The sequence below is a fragment of the Bufo gargarizans genome, chromosome 6, assembly GCF_014858855.1.
Source record: "Bufo gargarizans isolate SCDJY-AF-19 chromosome 6, ASM1485885v1, whole genome shotgun sequence".
Taxonomy (NCBI): Eukaryota; Metazoa; Chordata; class Amphibia; order Anura; family Bufonidae; genus Bufo; species Bufo gargarizans.
The window spans coordinates 41,289,216-41,309,866 of record NC_058085.1 but is presented as its reverse complement, the minus strand read 5'-3'; the positions used below and the strand labels follow the sequence as shown (position 1 = coordinate 41,309,866).

The following is a 20,651-nucleotide window of genomic DNA, read 5'->3' as shown; positions in this document are numbered from 1 at the left end:
GCGCACTGCGCCACCAATGATTATTTATTGAGGGGGGGCGCACTGCGCCACCAATGATTATTATACTGGGGTGTTGGGGGGTGTGGGGCGCACTGCGCCACCACTGTTATTATATTGGGGGGGCGCACTGCGCCACCAATGTTTATTATACTGGGGTGTTGGGGGGCGCTACTGCCCCACCAATGTTTATTATACTGGGGTGTAATATATGTTATTATATTGACCTTCTACTATGCATTCCTAGCATAAAGAATGCTATTTAATTTTCCCTTATAACCATGTTATAAGGGAAAATAATACAGTGGACAAGGCACTTTCATCCAAGCACCATGCATGAAAATCGCACCCGCACCCTTCCGCACTTCTGCATGCGGATGCTTCGATTTCACGACAGGCCACCATTTAACTTCTATGGGGCCTGCGCTGCCGTGGAAAAACACACAACATAGAGCATGCTGCGATTTTCACCAGCAACGCACAAGTTGAGGCGTGAAAAGCAGAGGCTCATGTGCAACAGCCCCATAGAAGTGACATGGGTCCGGATTAGTGGCGGGTGCTTTCCGGTATTTTGATAACACAGATCTGGCACTAATACATTCCTATGAGGAAAAATGCTGCAATCCGGCATTCAGGCAAATCTTCTTCTATTTTTTTTTTTCCGCCGGAGGTAAAACCGGAGCATGCTGCCATATTATCCGCCCTGAACAGTCAAATGACTGAACTGAAGACGTCCTGATGCATCCTAACGGATTACTCATCCATTCAGAATGCATGGGGGATAAAACTGATCAGTTCTTTTCTGGTATAGAGCCCCTAGGACAGAACTCTATGCCGGAAAAGAAAAAACGCTAGTGTGAAAGTACCCTAAAATTATTAAGTTTAAACCCCCCCCCCCTTTCCCAATTTTACATATAAAATCTAGAAACAATAAATAAAAAAACATATTACATAGCGCTGTCCAAACTATTAAATTATTTAAAAAATATCTCCTATGCGGTAAGCATTCGCCATTTTTTTGTCACCTTGTCACCCCAAAAAATAGGATAGGACTGTGCTATTATGGGCCGAACGTTACATAAAATGCGAAATGCACGTGGCTTTCTTTTTTTTTTTCGCGGTATGGAGTATCGCAATACTTTTTTTATGGTGACGAAAGCGAATCAAAATTTTGGTATCGAAACAACCCTACGCCGATCTGATCGGCGTAGCATTGTCACGATACCCAAATTTTGATTCGGTTTCGATTTGGCGACTAAAAATTTGATTTGGCTCCTAAATTTTTCAGTTCAGGAGCCAATGGCTACTAGGTATTTCTTTTAGTCTGGAGCACTGCGTGTTTTGCGGATCCATGTGAATGGACCCTCATAGTAACATTATTAAAGGTTACATTTTATCTTCATGTATATTCTAACGGATTGCCTTCCTTGTACAATGTTATAATATACTTTCTATGTTAGACGGTATATTACAGTGCATTTGTATTGTGCGGCAGTCGTGTGCGGTTCTGCTGCGATACTGCAGGTATATAGAGGGACAAACGTTATTGGGACAAATAATTTCTACTGGTGTGATATACCAGTTGCCCCCCCCCCCCAGAAAACTGATAGAAGCGGGGTGTTATATACCAATATACTTTCTTTATAGTGCATTTGGGTACTGTATAGTGCATTTGCGTGTACGTAAAAATTATATTGCCGATATTTTGCATTTAAAAAAATAACGAATGGAGATCGCAAATTTGAATAATACATCTGGTGTCACTGTCCATGTTGTGCGACTATTTGTGCACTTCTAGTAATTATTTCTTGGCTGCAAATATGAGCTAAAGGTTTTTCAGGTTCGCCTGCCATTAAAATGAATGGGACCAGCCGCGAACTTGCGGTTCGTGAACATTTGATCACGATCGCATTCGCGAACCGTCCCGGCAGATGTTAATCCATCACTACTGAGCGAGAGCAGGCGGCAGTATCCAGCGAGGTGCACCATGTAACGGTAGGTGCACTGCCCAGCATGTTATAGATACATTTCTTTAGATACGTGGGTTTATAAGGACATAACACGTTTTTGTATTGGAGCGCTGATAAAGTGGTGGAGTTTTATGGTTGTGCAGTTTCTGTTGCAGCTGCAGTTATTTCTGAGCGATCCTTAGAGACTTGTTCAGACTAGAACTGTATTTATTTGCTGCACGAGGTGCACATTGTATGCTTGTAGCTGAAGGACGCTGAGATTCGTGAAAGTTAGTGACCGCCATAACCCACAAAGGTGCAGAGCGGTTCCTTATACAGTGCCTAGTGCACCGCCCGTGCTTGGCATTTAGATTTCATATAATTGTAGCTTAAATAGCAAATTTCTAGATCACTTCATTTATCCATATAATAACATTTGCAAAGACAGGTGCACTCTGCGGTCTTACTAATGGCGATCCCCAGCAAAAATGCATACAGTGGAGGATGCCCCCAGTGGACCACAAGTACCACAAAGTGGGACCTTGCGCTCCTGTAATTCGCCCCTGGTATTGCCCATATGGCACAGGTAGGTGAGTGTTAGGTCCCAAGCTACTTGGGAATCCTTGGCGTGGTGCTTGGGCTCAGACATGTCCTCCACAGTAGGATATGTTGGCTAATCTCTCAATTTGAACATCCGTATGAAGGTTTAGTAAGACCGCAGAGTGCACCTGTCTTTGCAAATTTTATTATATTGGTTATCACATCCACATAATTGCTATCTTGTGTAGGACGTCTATTGTGGTACTTGTGGTCCACTACGGGCATCCTCCAAAGTATGCATTTTTGCTGGGGATCGCCATTAGCAATGGGCTACAAGTGCAGGATTTGCTCCCCTGTATATACATGCACAACTGCATATGGATTTGAGCACTTCCTGCCTAACACCATACCATTTTTTTTCTGTTGGTTCACCCCATTTATCCACCTGGAAAAGCTGTAACATCTCGCACACTGGGTTCTCGCTTCCACATAAGTTGCCATCCGCTGCCTGTTGTCGGACAAGATCCATCCCTAGTAACATAGACTCAAAAGATGGCGACCCGGAAACTGCTTGCTGTGCCCCCCATAGTATTAGTGCTCCTCAAAGTCCCAATAGTAATTCCCTTCTAGAGTGTCCTCAGTAGTAATACTGCCCCCTACAGAAATAATGCTCCTCAAGAGTGCCTTTATTAGTAGAATAGCCCTCCAGTATTTATACTGCCTCACAGAACCACCAGAACTTATACTGCCCTCTGCTGTTATAATGCCCTCTGCAGTGCCCCCAGTATTTATATTTGCCTCCCCTTTAGTCTCCTCAGAAATTATAATTCCTCAGCCCCTCCAATATACAGTCCCATGTAAATAACATCACCCCCTCCCCAGCCGCCTCCAAGATGCAATCCCATGTAAACAACATCACCCTGCCACAGTCACCTTCAACATTCAGTCCCATGTAAATAACATCCCTCTCTTTAGTCCTAACATACAGTCCCAGTTAAATAACCACAACCCCCAGCATTACTCTGGCTCTCACACCGAACCCTTCCCTTCACTTACCTCTCCACATGTAGCAGACCTCGCCACAGCTTTTTCCCCAGGACTTCTCTTCACTGCAGAGCGCCATCCTTTCCTGCACTGGTCACATGATGGAGACATCATCGCAGGTCCTCAGCCACTGCCTTCAGCACTGATCACATGGACTGTGATTTCCTCACAGTTCCTTCAGCTCTTCCAATGCATTAGATTCAATTGTATTGCCTCTGAGGACAGCGATACAGTTGTATCTATCTGGCAGGCAGTACATTTGGGACCTGAGACAAAACATCTGGAGCCCAGGCACCGAATGTTTTAATCAGGAAACTCCTCTGCCTTTCTGTAAGTGTGATTTTCTCCTCCTTATCTTTTCTGCGAGGTCGGGAGCTGAAAACATAGTGTGAAGTAAAGAAATGGACATCAAAGCAATACAGTGATGGCAGATTTCACAGAAGTGATATGTTCCCTGCTTCTTGGTGAAATGCATCTAGCTGTGCAGCTGAAACAGGGAATAATATGTCCGAAAAATACATTAGGGAGGTCCAAAAAAAAGCACAGCGATTATACAAACTTTATTGGAAACATTGTACATTTTTCAAGCCAGCACCTGGATCTGAATGCTTTCATATTAGCATGTAATTAAAATTTTTGTGTAACCACATATACATGTATCTGTATAAGTGCCACCTGCTGATTGTTCAGGGGCGTTGGGAGTTGGACCTCTACATTGATCTTTTATTGAAGACCTATCCTGAGTACACGCTGGAGAAACCCTTTAAGGACCTCTGTATATTGTCATGCTGCTTGTTACAAATAAGTCTATTAAACTACAACATCTGTGTGGTCGTGAGGAGCTGCCAAACGCCTAATCTGCCAACCCAATGTCTGTCTAGATAGTAGTAATAATAGCTTTATGTATCGCCAACATATTCCGCTGCGTTTTACGATTACCCTGATTGGACCTGTAGAATCCTCCACTGCTCCAGCACTGAGGCTCCTGTGGTCTCTTCAGTCTGTTTACATCACTGCAACGACAATATTGGTTGGAGCTCCGATGGCCGTATGTATGTGACCTGACCATTGAGGCCTATTGTGGTCACATGCTGTGGCATCACTGATGACGTCTTCTATTGGCTGTAGGGTCATGTGAAGGTGTGACATACCATGAAACTGCCTTGACCTCACACATGTTTCGATCACTATAAAAAGAGAGAACGCAAAATCTACACTTTATTATCTCCTCCGATGTCTCGTCTTATTATCTCCAGGAATTGTATTTTACATGGGATTTTGTAGGATTTTACATAGTCTCCTCTTCTTTCCATTCAGGTTCCTACAATATAGGATCCGCTCAGTGGATATCTTCTATATAAGATCCTTCTCCTGATTGACCCATCAAAGATGGATAGGGACAAGGACAAGATGGCAGAAAGGATAATAAATCTCACCCTAGAGATCCTCTTCCGGCTTACTGGAGAGGTGAGAGATTCTGATGATGTAACGTTATATCATCTTATCTATGTAACTAACAGATGGACATGACTGGAGAGGTGAGGGACTCTAGAGATGTATGTAGTGATATTTATTACTGTGTCTCTCCATAACCAGGACTACACAGTAGTGAAGAAGACCTCTAGTGAGCGCTGTCAGGACCCTGTGTCTGAAGGATGGGTAAGAACCCTGAGCCCTATCACGGGGCCCCCACCTCACCTCCTGATACACGAGGAAATCAATAGAGAGAAGATCCTAGAACTCATCAACAAGATGATTGAGCTGCTGACTGGAGAGGTGACACTGCTGGGAATGCGGGACATTATACAGGAATGCTATGAAGGGATCTGGGTGATGACTGTATCATTGTGTTGTCAGGTTTCTATAAGGTGTCAGGATGTCACCGTCTATTTCTCCATGGAGGAGTGGGAGTATTTAGAAGAACATAAAGATCTGTACAAGGACATCATAAAGGAGGATCACTGGCCCCTCACATCAACAGGTAATAGACATGACTAAATACACACGTCCTCTCATTATCTTTATGCAAGAAATTAATTCAGTTACTGGATGTGTTTCCTGCAGTAAAGAAGAAAAGAGGAACACCAGAGAGATGTCCCAGTCCTCTTCTTCCACAGGATGGTTCAGAAGAACATCACAATGTCCCACAGGATGATCAGGTAGATGGAGATAATGTCCCCTATGATCTGGAGAAGGCTGTGAAGATCTTGTGTTCAGTCTTGTTTTATCCACCAGTATTATATGTTTTATCCTTGTATAATGAGTAAGGTGGAGATGGCAGGATTACAGCTGACCATAGACATTACATGTTGTCTGTATCTTCTCACAATTATCTGCCTGTACAGACGTTTAAATGGCCTCCACTGTGAACTGCTGCAGATCTTTTGTGGTTGCACAAGAGTGGCACAACAGTTTTCTGAGATTTCCTCGGCCAGGACCATGCAATACTACAAACGGTCAACCATAGTTGTGCTCGGCTTGTCAGCTTGAACATGAACACGGATTCCATTCTAGTACATCTAGATACAAGTCACCCTTCTTACTTGCATAGAGTATAATATAATATTGGCAGTTGATTATTGGAAAAGCTATGTAGGATTATTTTCATCAGCACATATAATTCTAACTCGCCAGCAGTTTTCTAAAGTTTCCCACACACACACTTCCATCAGGAGGTAGATTCTGTACGTCTGTTTGTTAGCAAGCACTAACAAACCTCTACCGTGGAGGGCGAGTCCCCGCTACGGTCACATGTTTACAGTGCCATGCGGTCACATGGTATACGTGAGCTGCTTCAACTGTATCTATACCACGTGACTGCATGGAACTTGAAACGTGACCGTAGCGGCTGACGAGCACTCCACTGCAGTGCCACCAAAACTAGTAATTTATTTATCAATGGCCAGTGGGTGACAAGTTTAGGGACTGGACCACATTATTTTTGTTTAGAATTTACGCAGGGAAGAGAACGGAACCGGTGAATGAAGTACATTACTAAGATAACATGAATATAAGGCCCTTCCAATAATGTGCAATTGCTCAGCATAGCAGCAGAATGCTATTTGGGGTGCGGTGCTGGCAATAAGCCTATGTAGCAACTTGAGGTTTTGAAAAAGAAAACCTGTAAAAAAAAAAAAAGAAAAGTAATAACTATGCACTTGCACAGTCCATCTAAGTGAAAAAAAAAAAAAAAGTTGTATTACTCTATAATTGAGCCTCTGTCTTTAAATTATAGAAAACACACTTGCAATTTTGCTAGTACCGTTTCATAATCTGTGTACCAAACCCCTGACTATTCAATTATAGGTCTCCTAATATGTCTAAAAAATGGGAGAGTACAAAACGAAAGACCCATGCCTCGTCCTTAAAGATGAGCAAATTTTGATTCAGCTGATGTGCCGAATTTCACAAAATTTGCCTCGTGATGATTTACTCCGCCACGAAGCGCATTTTTTTTTTTTTGTAAGTAGCGGGTGCAATGACGGGGAGCTTCGATAGCGCCGCCCTCGTCATTGTACCCCTCAGATGCCGCATTTATACATGATCGCGGCATCTAAGTTATTTTAATTTAGTTTTTTATTGTTAATTTTATGAACTTACTGCCTCCATTTGCACTCGACAGGCTGGCCGCCGCCATCTTGCTTGAAGATCACGGCTGAAATCCTGTGCGGCGCGACATTACGTCATTACGCTGTCCGGCGTGATGACGTAATCTCCCACCGCATGGGATTCCAGCCTGAGATCTTCAAGCAAGATGTAGTCTGGTGGCCCTTCGTGCGCAAATTGAGGCGGTAAGTTTGAATTTTAGGATTAATCAATTTATTGACACGAAGCACAAGGAAATTCGGCTTCTAGGCTAATCAAATTTATCCTGAAATTTGGATCGAATTCCACTTCGTGGGATTCGATTCACTCATCTCTACTCGTCCTCCCAGAGTTAGAATGTGGGTGGTAGCAGCGGTATCAGTACCGGCTAGGAGTAGTAGTTCTTGTCCACAGTTCTCCCTGGCTCATGAAAAAGTGCTAAATTATTATTGAGGACAATGAGGATGAGATTGTGGACTGGGGAAGTATGGGGGGCATTTCTATTACTGAAGACACTGTCAGAGGCATTATTAAAGAGGACCTTTCACCGCTCCTGACAGGCCTGTTTCAATAGCTTCATGCATTCCCCATGTAATTCCTTTATTATTTCTACTGTGTTAGGAATAAATTGGTATTAGCCTTCAGTAAGGGTACAGAGGGGCGGTAACCAGTTGGTTGGGGGGGGGGGGGGTGTACCTGCACAGTTTGCCTCTATCCAATCAGTATTGCCATTTTTAGACTGTGCAGGTACACACCCTAAACTGGTGACCACCCCTCTGTACCCTTACTGAAGACTAATACCAATTCATTCATAACTTCTAGCAGGAATAATAAAGGAATTACACAACATAGAGCCATAAGAATAGATCCAGAATTTCTATTACATGGGGAATGCATGAAGCTATTAAAACAGGCATGTTAGGAGCGGTGACAGGTCCTCTTTAACTGCTTCCCGACCGCCTAACGCAGGGATGCGTCCTGGCGGCGGTCGATTCATTCCTCCTAGGCGCGTCATCTCGCGAGATGCGAGATTTCCTGTGAACGCGCGTTCACAGGATCGGCCGGTAAGCGAGTGAATCTACAGCCTGCCATCGGCTATCGTTCGCTGGCAGGCTGTAGATGCGTTTTTTTTAACCCCTAACAGGTCCTCTGGTGGTCCCTTTTGCTTGGATCGACCACCACAGGACACAGGCAGCTCTGTAATAAGTAGCACCAAGCACCACACTACACTACACCCCCCCCCCCCGGTCACTTATTAACCCCTGATCACTTCATATAGACTCCCTGATCACCCCCCTGTAAGACTCCATTCAGACATTTTTATTTTTTTTGGCACAAGTTAGCGGAAATTTATTTATTTTTTTCTTACAAAGTCTCATATTCCACTAACTTGTGTCAAAAAATAAAATCTCACATGAATCTCACCATACCCCTCACGGAATCCAAATGCGTAAAAATTTTTAGACCTTTATATTCCAGACTTCTTCTCACGCTTTAGGGCCCCTAAAATGCCAGGGCAGTATAAATACCTCACATGTGACCCCATTTCGGAAAGAAGACACCCCAAGGTATTCCGTGAGGAGCATATTGAGTCCATGAAAGATTTAAATTTTTGTCCCAAGTTAGCGGAAAGGGAGACTTTGAACTCGCCATGCCCCTCATTGAATACCTTGGGGTGTCTTCTTTCCAAACTGGGGTCACATGTGGGGTATTTATACTGCCCTGGCATTTTAGGGGCCCTAAAGCATGAGAAGAAGTCTGGGATCCAAATGTCTAAAAATGCCCTCCTAAAAGGAATTTGGGCTCCTTAGCCCACATAGGCTGCAATAAAGTGTCACACATGTGGTATCGCCGTACTCAGGAGAAGTTGGGTAATGTGTTTTGGGGTGTCCTTTTACATATACCCATGCTGGGTGAGATAAATATCTTGGTTAAATGCCAACTTTGTATAAAAAAATGGGAAAAGTTGTCTTTTGCCGAGATATTTCTCTCACCCAGCATGGGTATATGTAAAATGACACCACAAAACACATTGCCCTACTTCTTCTGAGTACGGCGATACCAGATGTGTGACACTTTTTTGCAGCCTAGGTGGGCAAATGGGCCCACATTCCAAAGAGCACCTTTCGGATTTCACAGGGCATTTTTTTTACAGATTTTGATTTCAAACTACTCCGCACACATTAGGGCCCCTAAAATGCCAGGGCAGTATAATTACCCCACAAGTGACCCCATTTTAAAAAGAAGACACCCCAAGGTATTCCGTGAGGGGCATGGTGAGTTCCTAGAATTTTAAATTTTTTGTCACAAGTTAGCGGAAAATGATGATTTATTTATTTATTTATTTTCCTTACAAAGTTTCATATTCCACTAACTTGTGACAAAAAATACAAACTTCCATGAACTCACTATGCCCATCACAAAATACCTTGGGGTGTCTTCTTTCTAAAATGGGGTCACTTGTGGGGTAGTTATACTGCCCTGGCATTTTAGGGGCCCAAATGCGTGCGGAGTAGTTTGAAATCAAAATCTGTAAAAAATGGCCTGTGAAATCCGAAAGGTGCTCTTTGGAATGTGGGCCCATTTGCCCACCTAGGCTGCAAAAAAGTGTCACACATGTGGTATCGCCGTACTCGGGAGAAGTTGGGGAATGTGTTTTGTGGTGTCATTTTACATATACCCATGCTGGGTGAGATAAATATCTCGGCAAAAGACAACTTCACATTTTTTTTATACAAAGTTGGCATTTGACCAAGATATTTATCTCACCCAACATATATGTAAAAATACACCCCAAAACACATTGCCCAACTTCTCCTGAGTACGGCGATACCACGTGTGTGACACTTTTTTTGCAGCCTAGGTGGGCAAAGGGGCCCACATTCCAAAGAGCACCTTTCGGATTTCACAGGCCATTTTTTACAGATTTTGATTTCAAACTACTTTGCACGCATTTGGGCCCCTAAAATGCCAGGGCAGTATAACTACCCCACAAGTGACCCCACAAGATGACACCCAAGGTATTTCTTGATGGGCATAGTGAGTTCATGGAAGTTGTTATTTTTTGTCACAAGTTAGTGGAATATGAGACTTTGTAAGAAAAAAAATAATTCATTTTCCGCTAACTTGTGACAAAAAATAAAAAGTTCTATGAACTCACTATGCCCATCAGCGAATACCTTAGGGTGTCTACTTTCCGAAATGGGGTTATTTGTTGGTTTTTTCTACTGTCTGGGCATTGTAGAACCTCAGGAAACATGACAGGTGCTCAGAAAGTCAGAGCTGCTTCAAAAAGCGGAAATTCACATTTTTGTACCATAGTTTGTAAACGCTATAACTTTTACCCAAACCATTTTTTTTTCCCCAAACTTTTTTTTTTTAATCAAAGACATGTAGAACAATAAAGAATTAGAGAAAATTTATATATAGATGTCGTTTTTTTTGTTTTTTTTTTTTAATTGCAACTGAAAGTGAAAAATGTCATTTTTTTTTCAAAAATTCTGTTAAATTTCGATTAAATAGCAAAAAAAGTAAAAATGTCAGCAGCAATAAAATACCACCAAATGAAAGCTCTATTAGTGAGATGAAAAGGAGGTAAAATTCATTTGGGTGGTAAGTTGCATGACCGAGCAATAAACGGTGAAAGTAGTGTAGTGCAGAATTGTAAAAAGTGGTCTGGTCATTAAGGGTGTTTTAAGCTAGGGGGGCTGAGGTGGTTAATACTGGTAACACAACCAGGACATTATTATTGCTGGGGACATGTAGATACTACGACATTGTAGGGAGCCTTACGGTGTAGTGATCAGTGGCAGTGTACTAAAACCCATTCAGACATATAATGGGGAGGGTGGAGGCCCAATCCAAATTTTGCCCTGGGGCCCATAGAACTCTAGTTACACCACTGTGTCCTTATACTATAGACAGTGATAATCAGGAATAATCTAGTAGTGATAGATGATCAGTTCTCTTTTCTCTCCTGTGTTCTCTCCTGTCCATACACTAAGAGCAGTGATAATCAGGATGATCTAGTGGTGATAGATAATCGGTTCTCACCCCTCCTGTGTTCTCTCCAGTCCTTTTACTATAAACAGTGATAAGCAGGGTGTTCTAGTGGTGATAGATAATCAGTCCTCACCTCTCCTGTGTTCTCCCCTGTCCCTTATACTAGATACAGTATCTTCATGCCTGCAGTCATCTCCAAACTGGTAGACAGCAATAAAGGGTTCGTTCAGGAATAAGTAACTTTTTACATGTGTCCGCAGCCTCTACTATGGGAAGAGTGATATGTACCTGCTACCCTTAGCTCCAGTTATGTGTGCCAGCTCCTGTGTGTCCATCTTACAGTAAATGTTGCTTGCTCCCTCGCCGGCCCAGGCATGGTCACCTGCTTTACTGCAGCCAGTGACTGGCTCTAGTGGTGATGTGTTTCTTGTGGACATGTAACCCCTGAATCCAGTCATTGGCTGCAGCAGAGCAGATGATTATGCCCATTCCGATCTGACTTTCTGAGCAGATGATTATGCCCATTCCAAGCCATGGACCGAAAGAACTTTGGCTTACCGGCTTCACAGCCCTGGGACGGCCAGCAAGGGCGACAGGTGCACAAACAATGTAATGTTATATACACACAATGTAATGTTAGGGGTGGAATATAAGGGCTTCTCTCCCTGCATTGCAAACTGCTTTGTTATTCCAACCAATCAGATTGGATTTATACAGGAGACCTGCAGATATTTGGGTCAGATAACTCCTGCTGTCCGGTCATTTTTGGTCGTCTTTTCAGGTCATATAAAACCTTCTACGTGACTTCTCCAACCGTCTGATGACTTCTACAATATTTCTTTCACAGCTTGTGGATCCAGGTGAAGATCTGAACAATATTAATCCTACAGAGACAGATGTGAGGAGTGATGAGCAGAGTACAGAGGACATTCCTACAGATAACCGCCCAGGTGAGTAGTGACCAGTAAGTAAAGCAGAGAAGACTCACAGATTCTACTCTTTCTACTCGTTACAGAAGACAGAACTTAAAAATGTCAGTTTTTTCAGCATTATTCACTGATTCAGCTTAAATTCTAATTAAATATGGATGGAAATGTGACAGCGTTATAGGTGATATACAGTATGTATATGATGTATATAGTCCATCCTCAGGAGAGGTAATTATTATCAGATCAGCAGCCTTGTTGGTCAGATGTATGGAGAGGACACAGTGCTCTGCGCCCTCTTAGGCCTCTTCCTGGCCATGCAATGTGATGTTCATCGGTCATATGGCCTAGGCACAGATTAGTCACATTCGAGTGTACAGCTACTATTCAACAGACGGCACTGTGCTTGGTAAGCTGTGAGGAGCCTTTGTATTAACCGGAGCTCCGGTGAGCAGCCTCAGGCAGCTGATTGGTGGGGGTGCAGGGACCGGACCTCTGCTGATCTTATATTGGTGACCTATGTTGAGGAAAATCTTGGAGAACCCCTTTCAGCTCCCCTAGCTTAAACACCCTTAATGACCAGAGCACTTTTTACACTTCTGCACTACACTCCTTTCACCATTTATCGCTCGGTCATGCAACTTACCACCCAAATGAATTTTACCTCCTTTTCTTCTCACTAATAGAGCTTTCATTTGGTGGTATTTCATTGCTGCTGACATTTTTACTTTTTTTTGTTGTTAATCGAAATTTACAGAAATTTTTACAAAAAAAAAGACATTTTTCACTTTCAGTTGTAAAATTTTTTTCTTTAAGAAAACGACATCTATATATAAATTTTTCGCAAAATTTATTGTTCTACATGTCTTTGATAAAAAAAAATGTTTGGGTAAAAAAAATAATGGTTTGGGTAAAAGTTATAGCATTTACAAACTATGGTACAAAAATGTGAATTTCCGCTTTTTGAAGCAGCTCTGACTTTCTGAGCACCTGTCATGTTTCCTGAGGTTCTACAATACCCAGACAGTAGAAAAACCCCACAAATAACCCCAATTCGGAAAGTAGACACCCCAAGGTATTCGCTGATGGGCATAGTGAGTTCATGGAAGTTTTTATTTTTTGTCACAAGTTAGCGAAAAATTATGATTTATTATTATTATTATTTTTCCTTACAAAGTCTCTGTCACAACCAGACAGCTGAGAAGCTCTGACAGAGGCCTTTCAGAACCTCCTCCTTGAGTTTCTGTGTTGTGGTATTCAGCTCCTCCTCTCGTTAGCCTCTCTCAGCTGTCATGTGTTGGACTAATTGCTTCCTTTTAAAATTCCTCCCCAGAAGGCTTTTCTGGGCGGCTTATACTACTTCCTGGAGTGTGTGTGCATGCTGACCTTGTTCTCCTGTCTGCTACAAAGCTAAGTGTTGTACCTTTATCGTTTATTTTCTGTTTGCTGGATTCCAGGTGACCCTGACTCCCTCCGTATGTTGTGTAGGGAGCCGGTGGTCGTGTCCCCTCACTATTGTAGGGTGCTCAGGGCTTTATAGTCAAGGTTCGTGGATATGCAAACCTCCACCATTAGGATCTTTGCATACGCTGAGCAGCCAGGGAAAGTGCCAGGTCTCCTGCAGGGGTCTCCCTTGGTTCCTTAGCTTTTGGATCCAGCGAGTCATTTATACATGTTGCTTTGCCTTGTTTCCTGTACACCGTCCGTGACAGTCTCATATTCCACTAACTTGTGACAAAAAATGTAAACTTCCATGAACTCACTATGCCCATCTCGAAATACCTTGGAGTGTCTTTTTTTTCCAAAATGGGGTCACTTGTGGGGTAGTTATACTGCACTGGCATTTTAGGGGCCCTAATGTGTGAGAAGTAGTTTGAAATCACAATGTGTAAAAAATGGCCTGTGAAATCCGAAAGGTGCTCTTTGGAATGTGGGCCCCTTTGCCCACCTAGGCTGCAAAAAAGTGTCACACATGTGGTATCGCCGTACTCGGGAGAAGTTGGGCAATGTGTTTTGGGGTGTCTTTTTACATATACCCATGCTGGGTGAGAGAAATATCTCGGCAAAAGACAACTTTTCCCCTTTTTTTTTTTTTTTTTTTTATATACAAAGTTGGCATTTGACCAAAATATTTTCTCACCCAACATGGGTATATGTAAAATGACACCCCAAAACACATTGCCCTACTTCTCCTGAGTACGGCGATGCCACATGTGTGACACTTTTTTGCAGCCTAGATGCGCAAAGGGGCCCACATTCCTTTTAGGAGGGCATTTTTAGACATTTGGATCCCAGACTTCTTCTCACACTTTAGGGCCCCTAAAATGCCAGGGCAGTATAAATACCCCACAAGTGACCCCATTTTGGAAAGAAGACACCCCAAGGTATTCAATAAGGGGCATGGGGAGTTCATAGAATTTTATTTATAAATTTTTTGGGCACAAGCTAGCGGAAATTATAATTATTTTTTTTTAAATCTTTTTTTTTTTTTCCTCACAAAGTCTCCCTTTCCGCTAACAAAAATGTCAATCTTTCATGGACTCAATATGGCCCTCAGCGAATACCTTGGGGTGTGTGGGGTGTTTGTACTGCCCTGGCATTTGAGGGTCTCCGCAATCATTACATGTATGGCCAGCATTTGGAGTTTCTGCTATTCTCCTTATATTGAGCACTCAGGTAATGAGATTTTTTTTTTACGTTCAGCCTCTGGGCTGAAAGAAAAAATGAACGGCACAGATTTCTTCATTCGCATCGATCAATGTGGATGAAAAAATCTCTGCTCAAAAAAAAAAAGGAGGGGAAAGGCGTCTGGAGCTCCGTCCAACATCCATACCTACTTAGCTCGTATGCCCTGGCAAACCCGATTTCTCTATTCACATGGATGAATAATCATTGCCGGGATTTTTTTTGATTATTTTTTTTTTATATACAAAGTGTTTGCCAAAGCATATGAACACCGCCGCCCCCTCAGCTGATATGCCTCGGCAAACGTATCTTTTACTGCAGAGGAGAAATCTCGTCTTGCAGCGCCGCATACACCGACTTTTGTGTAAACTGACAGCAGCGCAATGCTTCTGTCAGAATGCACATCAGTGCTGCAGCTAGTCGATCGGTTGGTCCACCTGGAAGGTAAAAATAACAAAACAAAAAAGAAAAAACCAGGCCGCAAAGCAATAAATTAACTTTATAATAACATTTGAATGGAACATATAAACTTTATTAAACTTTTTGAACAGAACGTTAACTTTTTTGCCTACTGGTGATTTTTATTTTTATTTATTTTTATTATTTTTACCTTTTTATAGGACAAACCTCTCCTTCCCCATGGGACAATGTGCAAAGCGCAAATCGCCAAAAGATGTGGCGAAGTACATTATGCACTTTGTCCCAGGTGAAAGGAGAGGTTTGCAGCAGCTCTGTGTGAATGGGCCCTAATAGTCCTGTGTGCCTGTCCTGTGAGATGCAATCCCTATGCTAAGTGTACCTGTGTGTGGTACTTCCGGAAACACTCCCCAAAGCATAGGGCAGGGTGGTCAGGGCAGTCAGGACAAAAATAGCGGGTGTCACACCTTATTCCACTCCTGCTACAGACACAACATCTTTTTCGGGGTGACGGTTGGGTTGAGGTACCAGCAACGACATTGGGGAAATGTCGCTCGTGTAGACGGCTCACTACACTGGTGGATGGGGCCACGGAACCTCCTGGATACAGGAGGTTCTCGATGATCTCTTCCTGAAACTTGAGGAAGGATCCTGTTCTCCCAGTCTTACTGTAGAGAACAAAACTATTATATACAGCCAATTGAATTAAATATACAGACACCTTCTTATACCAGCGTCTGGTACGTCGGGAAACTAAATAAGGAGCCAACATCTGGTCTTTGAAGTCCACCCCTCCCATAAGCGAATTACAGTCGTGGACACAGAGGGGCTTTTCAATGACACTGGTATTGTCGTGTCTGCGTGAATGGAGGAGAGCATGTAAACGTCACGCTTGTCTCTCCATTTCACCGCAAGCAGTTCATCGTTACACAAGGCAGCTCTCTCCCCCCTTGCAAGACGGGTGGTAACGAGCCGTTGGGGGAAGCCCCGGCGACTAGGTTGCGCGGTGCCACAGCAGCCAATCTGTTCTAGGAACAAATGCCTGAAGAGGGGCACACTTGTGTAGAAATTGTCCACATAAAGATGGTACCCCTTGCTAAATAAGGTTGACCCTAAGTTCCAGACTGTCTTCCCACTGCTCCCCAGGTAGTCAGGGCAACCGACCGGCTCCAGGGTCTGATCTTTACCCTCATAGATCCGAAATTTGTGGGTATAGCCTGTGGCCCTTTCACAGAGCTTATACAATTTGACCCCATACCGGGCGCTCTTGCTTGGGATGTATTGTTTGAAGCCAAGGTGCCCGGTAAAATGTATAAGGGACTCGTCTACTCAGATGTTTTGCTCAGGGGTATACAAATCTGCAAGTTTTGTTGTTGAAGTGGTCTATGAGGGGCCGAATTTTGTGGAGCCGGTCAAAAGTTGGGTGGCCTCTGGGACGGTAGGTGGTGTTGTCGCTAAAGTGCAGGAAACGCAGGATGGTCTCAAATCGTGCCCTGGACATGGCAGCAGAGAAGATGGGCATGTGATGAATTGGGTTCGTGGACCAATATGACCGCAATTCATGCTTTTTGGTTAGACCCATGTTGAGGAGAAGGTCCAGAATTTTTTTAATTCGGAAACTTTGACGGGTCTCCACTAGAAAGGTTGGGCATAATAGCTTCCCGGTTTGGCAGCCATAAATTGAGTGGCATACCGATTTTGTTTCTGCCACGACTATGTCCAAGAGCTCCACAGTTCAGAACAGCTCAAAAAATCCCAGTGCCGAACCGATCTGAGCTGTCTCAACCCGAACTCCAGACTGGGTGGTGAAAGGGGGAACTAATGGTGCGGCTGAAGTTGGGGACTGCCAATCAGGGTTTGCCAGCACCTCAGGGACTCTAGGGGGTCTACGGGCCTGTCTGTGCGGTGGCTGCGACGGGGTAACTATTGCACGTGCCACCGCAGCTTCAACTGCTCCTTCTGGTGCTCGCCACTTCACCATGTTGTACGGCAGTGCTGGTACTAGGTCCAGGGTGGGCTGCGCTGCTGGTGTATGCCTCACCACGTAATCCGACAGCGCCAGCCCCACTCTGCTCCCCTTGAAGCGGATCCTGCGCAACCTGTGGTGTAGCAACACGGGGCCGGGTACGCCTGGTGGTATCAGGGACCTCAACCTCCTCGTCCGAACTTTGTGTCAGACTACCACTGTTTTCTACAGGTTCATATTCTGACCCGCTGGATTCGTCAGATGAGGGTTCCCATTCCTCATCCGACTGGGTCATAAGCCTGTAGGCTTCTTCAGAAGAATACCCCTTGTGTGACATTTGGACTACTAAATTTAGGGGGTGTTCCCTGAGACTATCCAAGAAAAAAAGCAAGCCTGTCTTACAAATGGGAGGCTAGCGAAGTACCGGAGGCCGCTGCGATTGATAAAAAATATCAAAACTGATTATTTATTTTGATCGCCGCAGTGATCAAAAAAAATTTTTATTTTTTGTCACTGCAGCGGGGCGGGCGTGGGTGAACGCACGTGTGGGCGACCGATCAGGCCTGATCGGGCAAACACTGCGTTTTATGGTGGAGGGCGAACTAAGGTGACACTAATACTATTATAGATCTGACTGTGATCAGTTTTGATCACTTACAGATACTATAACAGTACAAATGCTGATTAGCGATACGCTAATCGGTGACTGCGGTGCGGTGGGCTGGGCGCTAAACTATTGCTAACTACCTAACCAAGGGGCCTAAACTATCCTAAAATCTATCAGTCAATACCAGTGGGAAAAAAAAGTGACAGTTTACACTGATCACTTTTTTCCCTTTCACTAGGTGATTGACAGGGGCGATCAAGGGGTTAATTGGGGTGATGGGGGGCTAAGTGTGCTGTTTGGTGTACTCACTGTGATATCTGCTCCTCTGCTGGAACCAACCGACCAAAAGAACCAGCAGAGGAGCAGAGAAGCTATTTAACACCGTATATTTATAAATATAAGGTGTTAAATGTCTTGTGATTTTTTTTTTTTTTTTTTTTTTAAATCATCAGCCTGCCAGCGATGATCATTGGCTGGCAGGCTGATGATGTAACCCCCCTCTAACTTTTGCCGACCCGCGATGCGCATGCGCGGGCCGGCTGTGAGCGTCATCTCGCGTCTCGAAAGATGACGCATATATGCGTGACTCTGCCTCAGACAGCCGCCTCCGGACCGCGATCCTGCGTTAGGTGGTCCGGAGGCGGTTAATGATGAAAAACATGCAAAACATGAGCCACGTGCATAAATACATTTACTTACACGCCTTGGCATCCTACCAATGAGGTTACTAATGATTGTCTGAGGAATGTTCTGCCATGCTAAATGCATTTGGGCAAGCAAATCATCAAGATCTGCTGCTAGTACCTACAGTATCTCACGAAAGTCAGTCCACCCCTCACACTTTTGTAAATATTTTATTCTATCTTTTCATGGGACAACCCTGAAGACCTGACACTTTAAGACAATGTAGAGTAGTCAGTGTACAGCTTGTATAACGGTGTAAATTTGGCATGCCCTCAAAATAACTCAACACACAGCCACTAATGTCTAAACCGCTGGCGTGAGTACACCCCTAAGTGAGAATGGCCAAATTGTGCCCAAAGTGTCAATATTTTGTGTGGCCACAATTATTTTCCAGCAGGGCCTTAACGCTCTTGGGCATGAAGTTCACTAGCGCTTCACAGGTTGCCACTTGAATCCTCTTCCACTTCTCCATGACGATATACGTCTATTTTGAAAAGACAACCTCTGGATATGGAGATGAGCATGTGCACTCAGCTTCTTTGGTCGACCATGGCGAGGCCTGTTCTGAGTGCAACCTGTCTACTTAAACCAGTGTATGGTCTTGGCCAACGTCCTGCAGCTCAGTTTCAAGGTGTTGGCAATCATTTTATAGCCTAGGCCATCTTTAACTAGAGCAAGAATTTCTGTTTTTTCAGATCCTCAGAGGTTTCTTTGCCATGAAGTGCCATGTTGAACTTCCTGTGACCAGAATGAGCTAGTGTGAGAGTGGAACCGGTCGTCTTAAAACGCTGTATGGTCTTGGCCACCATGCTTGAGCTTGCAATTGCTGATTATCTGGTACCCTACACTAGGGGCTTATCCACGTCCTCCTCAATGGACATACTCCTATCCCAAACAAAAACAGAGCAGATTGTTGCTTCCGCTTCTTCTACCTCCTTTTTGGTGTGCAAACTAAAACTATTGCCATGTTGTCCTAAAGCTGATTAGCTTGGGCGAGAGAAGCTACATAGATCAGTTGGTAATCTGAAAGTTTCCTGCTGGATTTCTCTCCTCCATCTACAACTGGACAACGCAGTTGGTGACAATGGCAGGAACATTGTGGCTGCAATTCATTTGGTGGAAATAGCACATGTTCCCTGCATGGCACACATCATAAATTTATGGTGCATCAATTTTATTAAAAAACATGGCTTGCAAAAGGTGTTGGTCATATCCAGGGGACTGTCCAGCCATTCTTATGTGGCTAAAAAGGCCCTTTTGAACGTGAAGTGACATCTCCAACCTGGCTGAGTCAGAAACCTCCCGACCTCTCTGGTGGTGCTACCCCTACAATAAGTCTCAGAAGCCACAGCAGCAGCAGCCAATTTAGTTTTCTTAATGTGATGGAAGTTTTTTAAGTGCTGTGCCAACCTGATGCATATCAGCAAAAGCACATAGCCTGTCCCCTGACTCCATGGACTTCTGGAGGGATATTCGAACAGTGGGTGGAACTGGCCCAGTTTGATATGTGTACTGGCTTGTCCAGCCTCCAGTGCAGGGTATTCAGTGTGGCAGGTGGCATTATCACACTCCTCCAGCTGATGCCAAGGAGTAGATCTGCCAGAGAGTCATACACAGATTATCAGGCCAATGGGAGCAGGTTCGATTCTGGTCAAATTTATTTGTTCCCTCTTCTGACTGATTCTTCAGAATTACACCTGAAATGAATTTCAAGAAATTGGTTCCTCTCAAGTGATATACTTTTCATAATCTTTGTATATATGAATCACAAGCACTTAAAACAGTTGTCTGATCAGAGACATTTGGGTCTTATAGGTGCAGGACCAACCGCTGGGATCCGCACCTTTATCGAGAACCGAGCGGGCCAAAGTGGTGGCTGGAGGGTCATGCGTGGTGTGGAGTGAATAGGAGCACACCACGCATGTCCCGCGACTGTTCCCATTTACTTCTATGGGCCTGACTGAAATTGCCAAGCAAGGGCTCGGCTATTTTTGTCGGCTCCATACAAATGAAAGGAGGGCGGCTGCTCAAGCACAGTGCATTCTCCACCACTTTCGGGGCTCCGTTTACCAGACAATAGTTGCATATCCTAGCAAAATGCCCACATTGAGACAACCCCTTTAATATAAATGCATGAAAAAAGGAAGATGTCATGGTGTGGGCCGTGCAGTTTGTGTACTCGACAGTGACAGGCCTGAGATTTGGAGAGACCGCAGTGTGCACAGTGTCCTAGCTGCAGTGGTGATGTT

The 20,651-nt window shown here is 44.0% G+C and overlaps 1 protein-coding gene and 1 pseudogene across 1 annotated transcript; both read left to right on the top strand.

Annotated features, from left to right (window-relative positions):
* The first annotated feature begins 1,929 nt into the window (after nt 1–1,929).
* LOC122941957 (gastrula zinc finger protein XlCGF66.1-like) lies at nt 1,930–19,122 on the top strand. Its single transcript, XM_044299452.1, has 7 exons — nt 1,930–1,992; nt 4,848–4,997; nt 5,127–5,306; nt 5,388–5,511; nt 5,595–5,689; nt 11,965–12,011; nt 19,098–19,122. Exons 2-7 carry the CDS (start codon nt 4,920–4,922, stop codon nt 19,120–19,122), a joined length of 549 nt encoding a protein of 182 aa, XP_044155387.1. The 5' UTR covers nt 1,930–1,992; nt 4,848–4,919.
* Nucleotides 12,011–20,651, top strand: part of LOC122939846 — a 213,905-nt pseudogene continuing 205,264 nt past the window's right edge.

Coding starts and splice junctions, on each gene's coding strand:
- LOC122941957 (XM_044299452.1), top strand. CDS start 4,920: ATGGATAGGGACAAGGACAAGATGGCAGAAAGGATAATAAATCTCACC. Junction 4,998..5,126: donor TCTTCCGGCTTACTGGAGAG/GTGAGAGATTCT, acceptor CTCCATAACCAG/GACTACACAGTAGTGAAGAA. Junction 5,512..5,594: donor CTGGCCCCTCACATCAACAG/GTAATAGACATG, acceptor TGTTTCCTGCAG/TAAAGAAGAAAAGAGGAACA.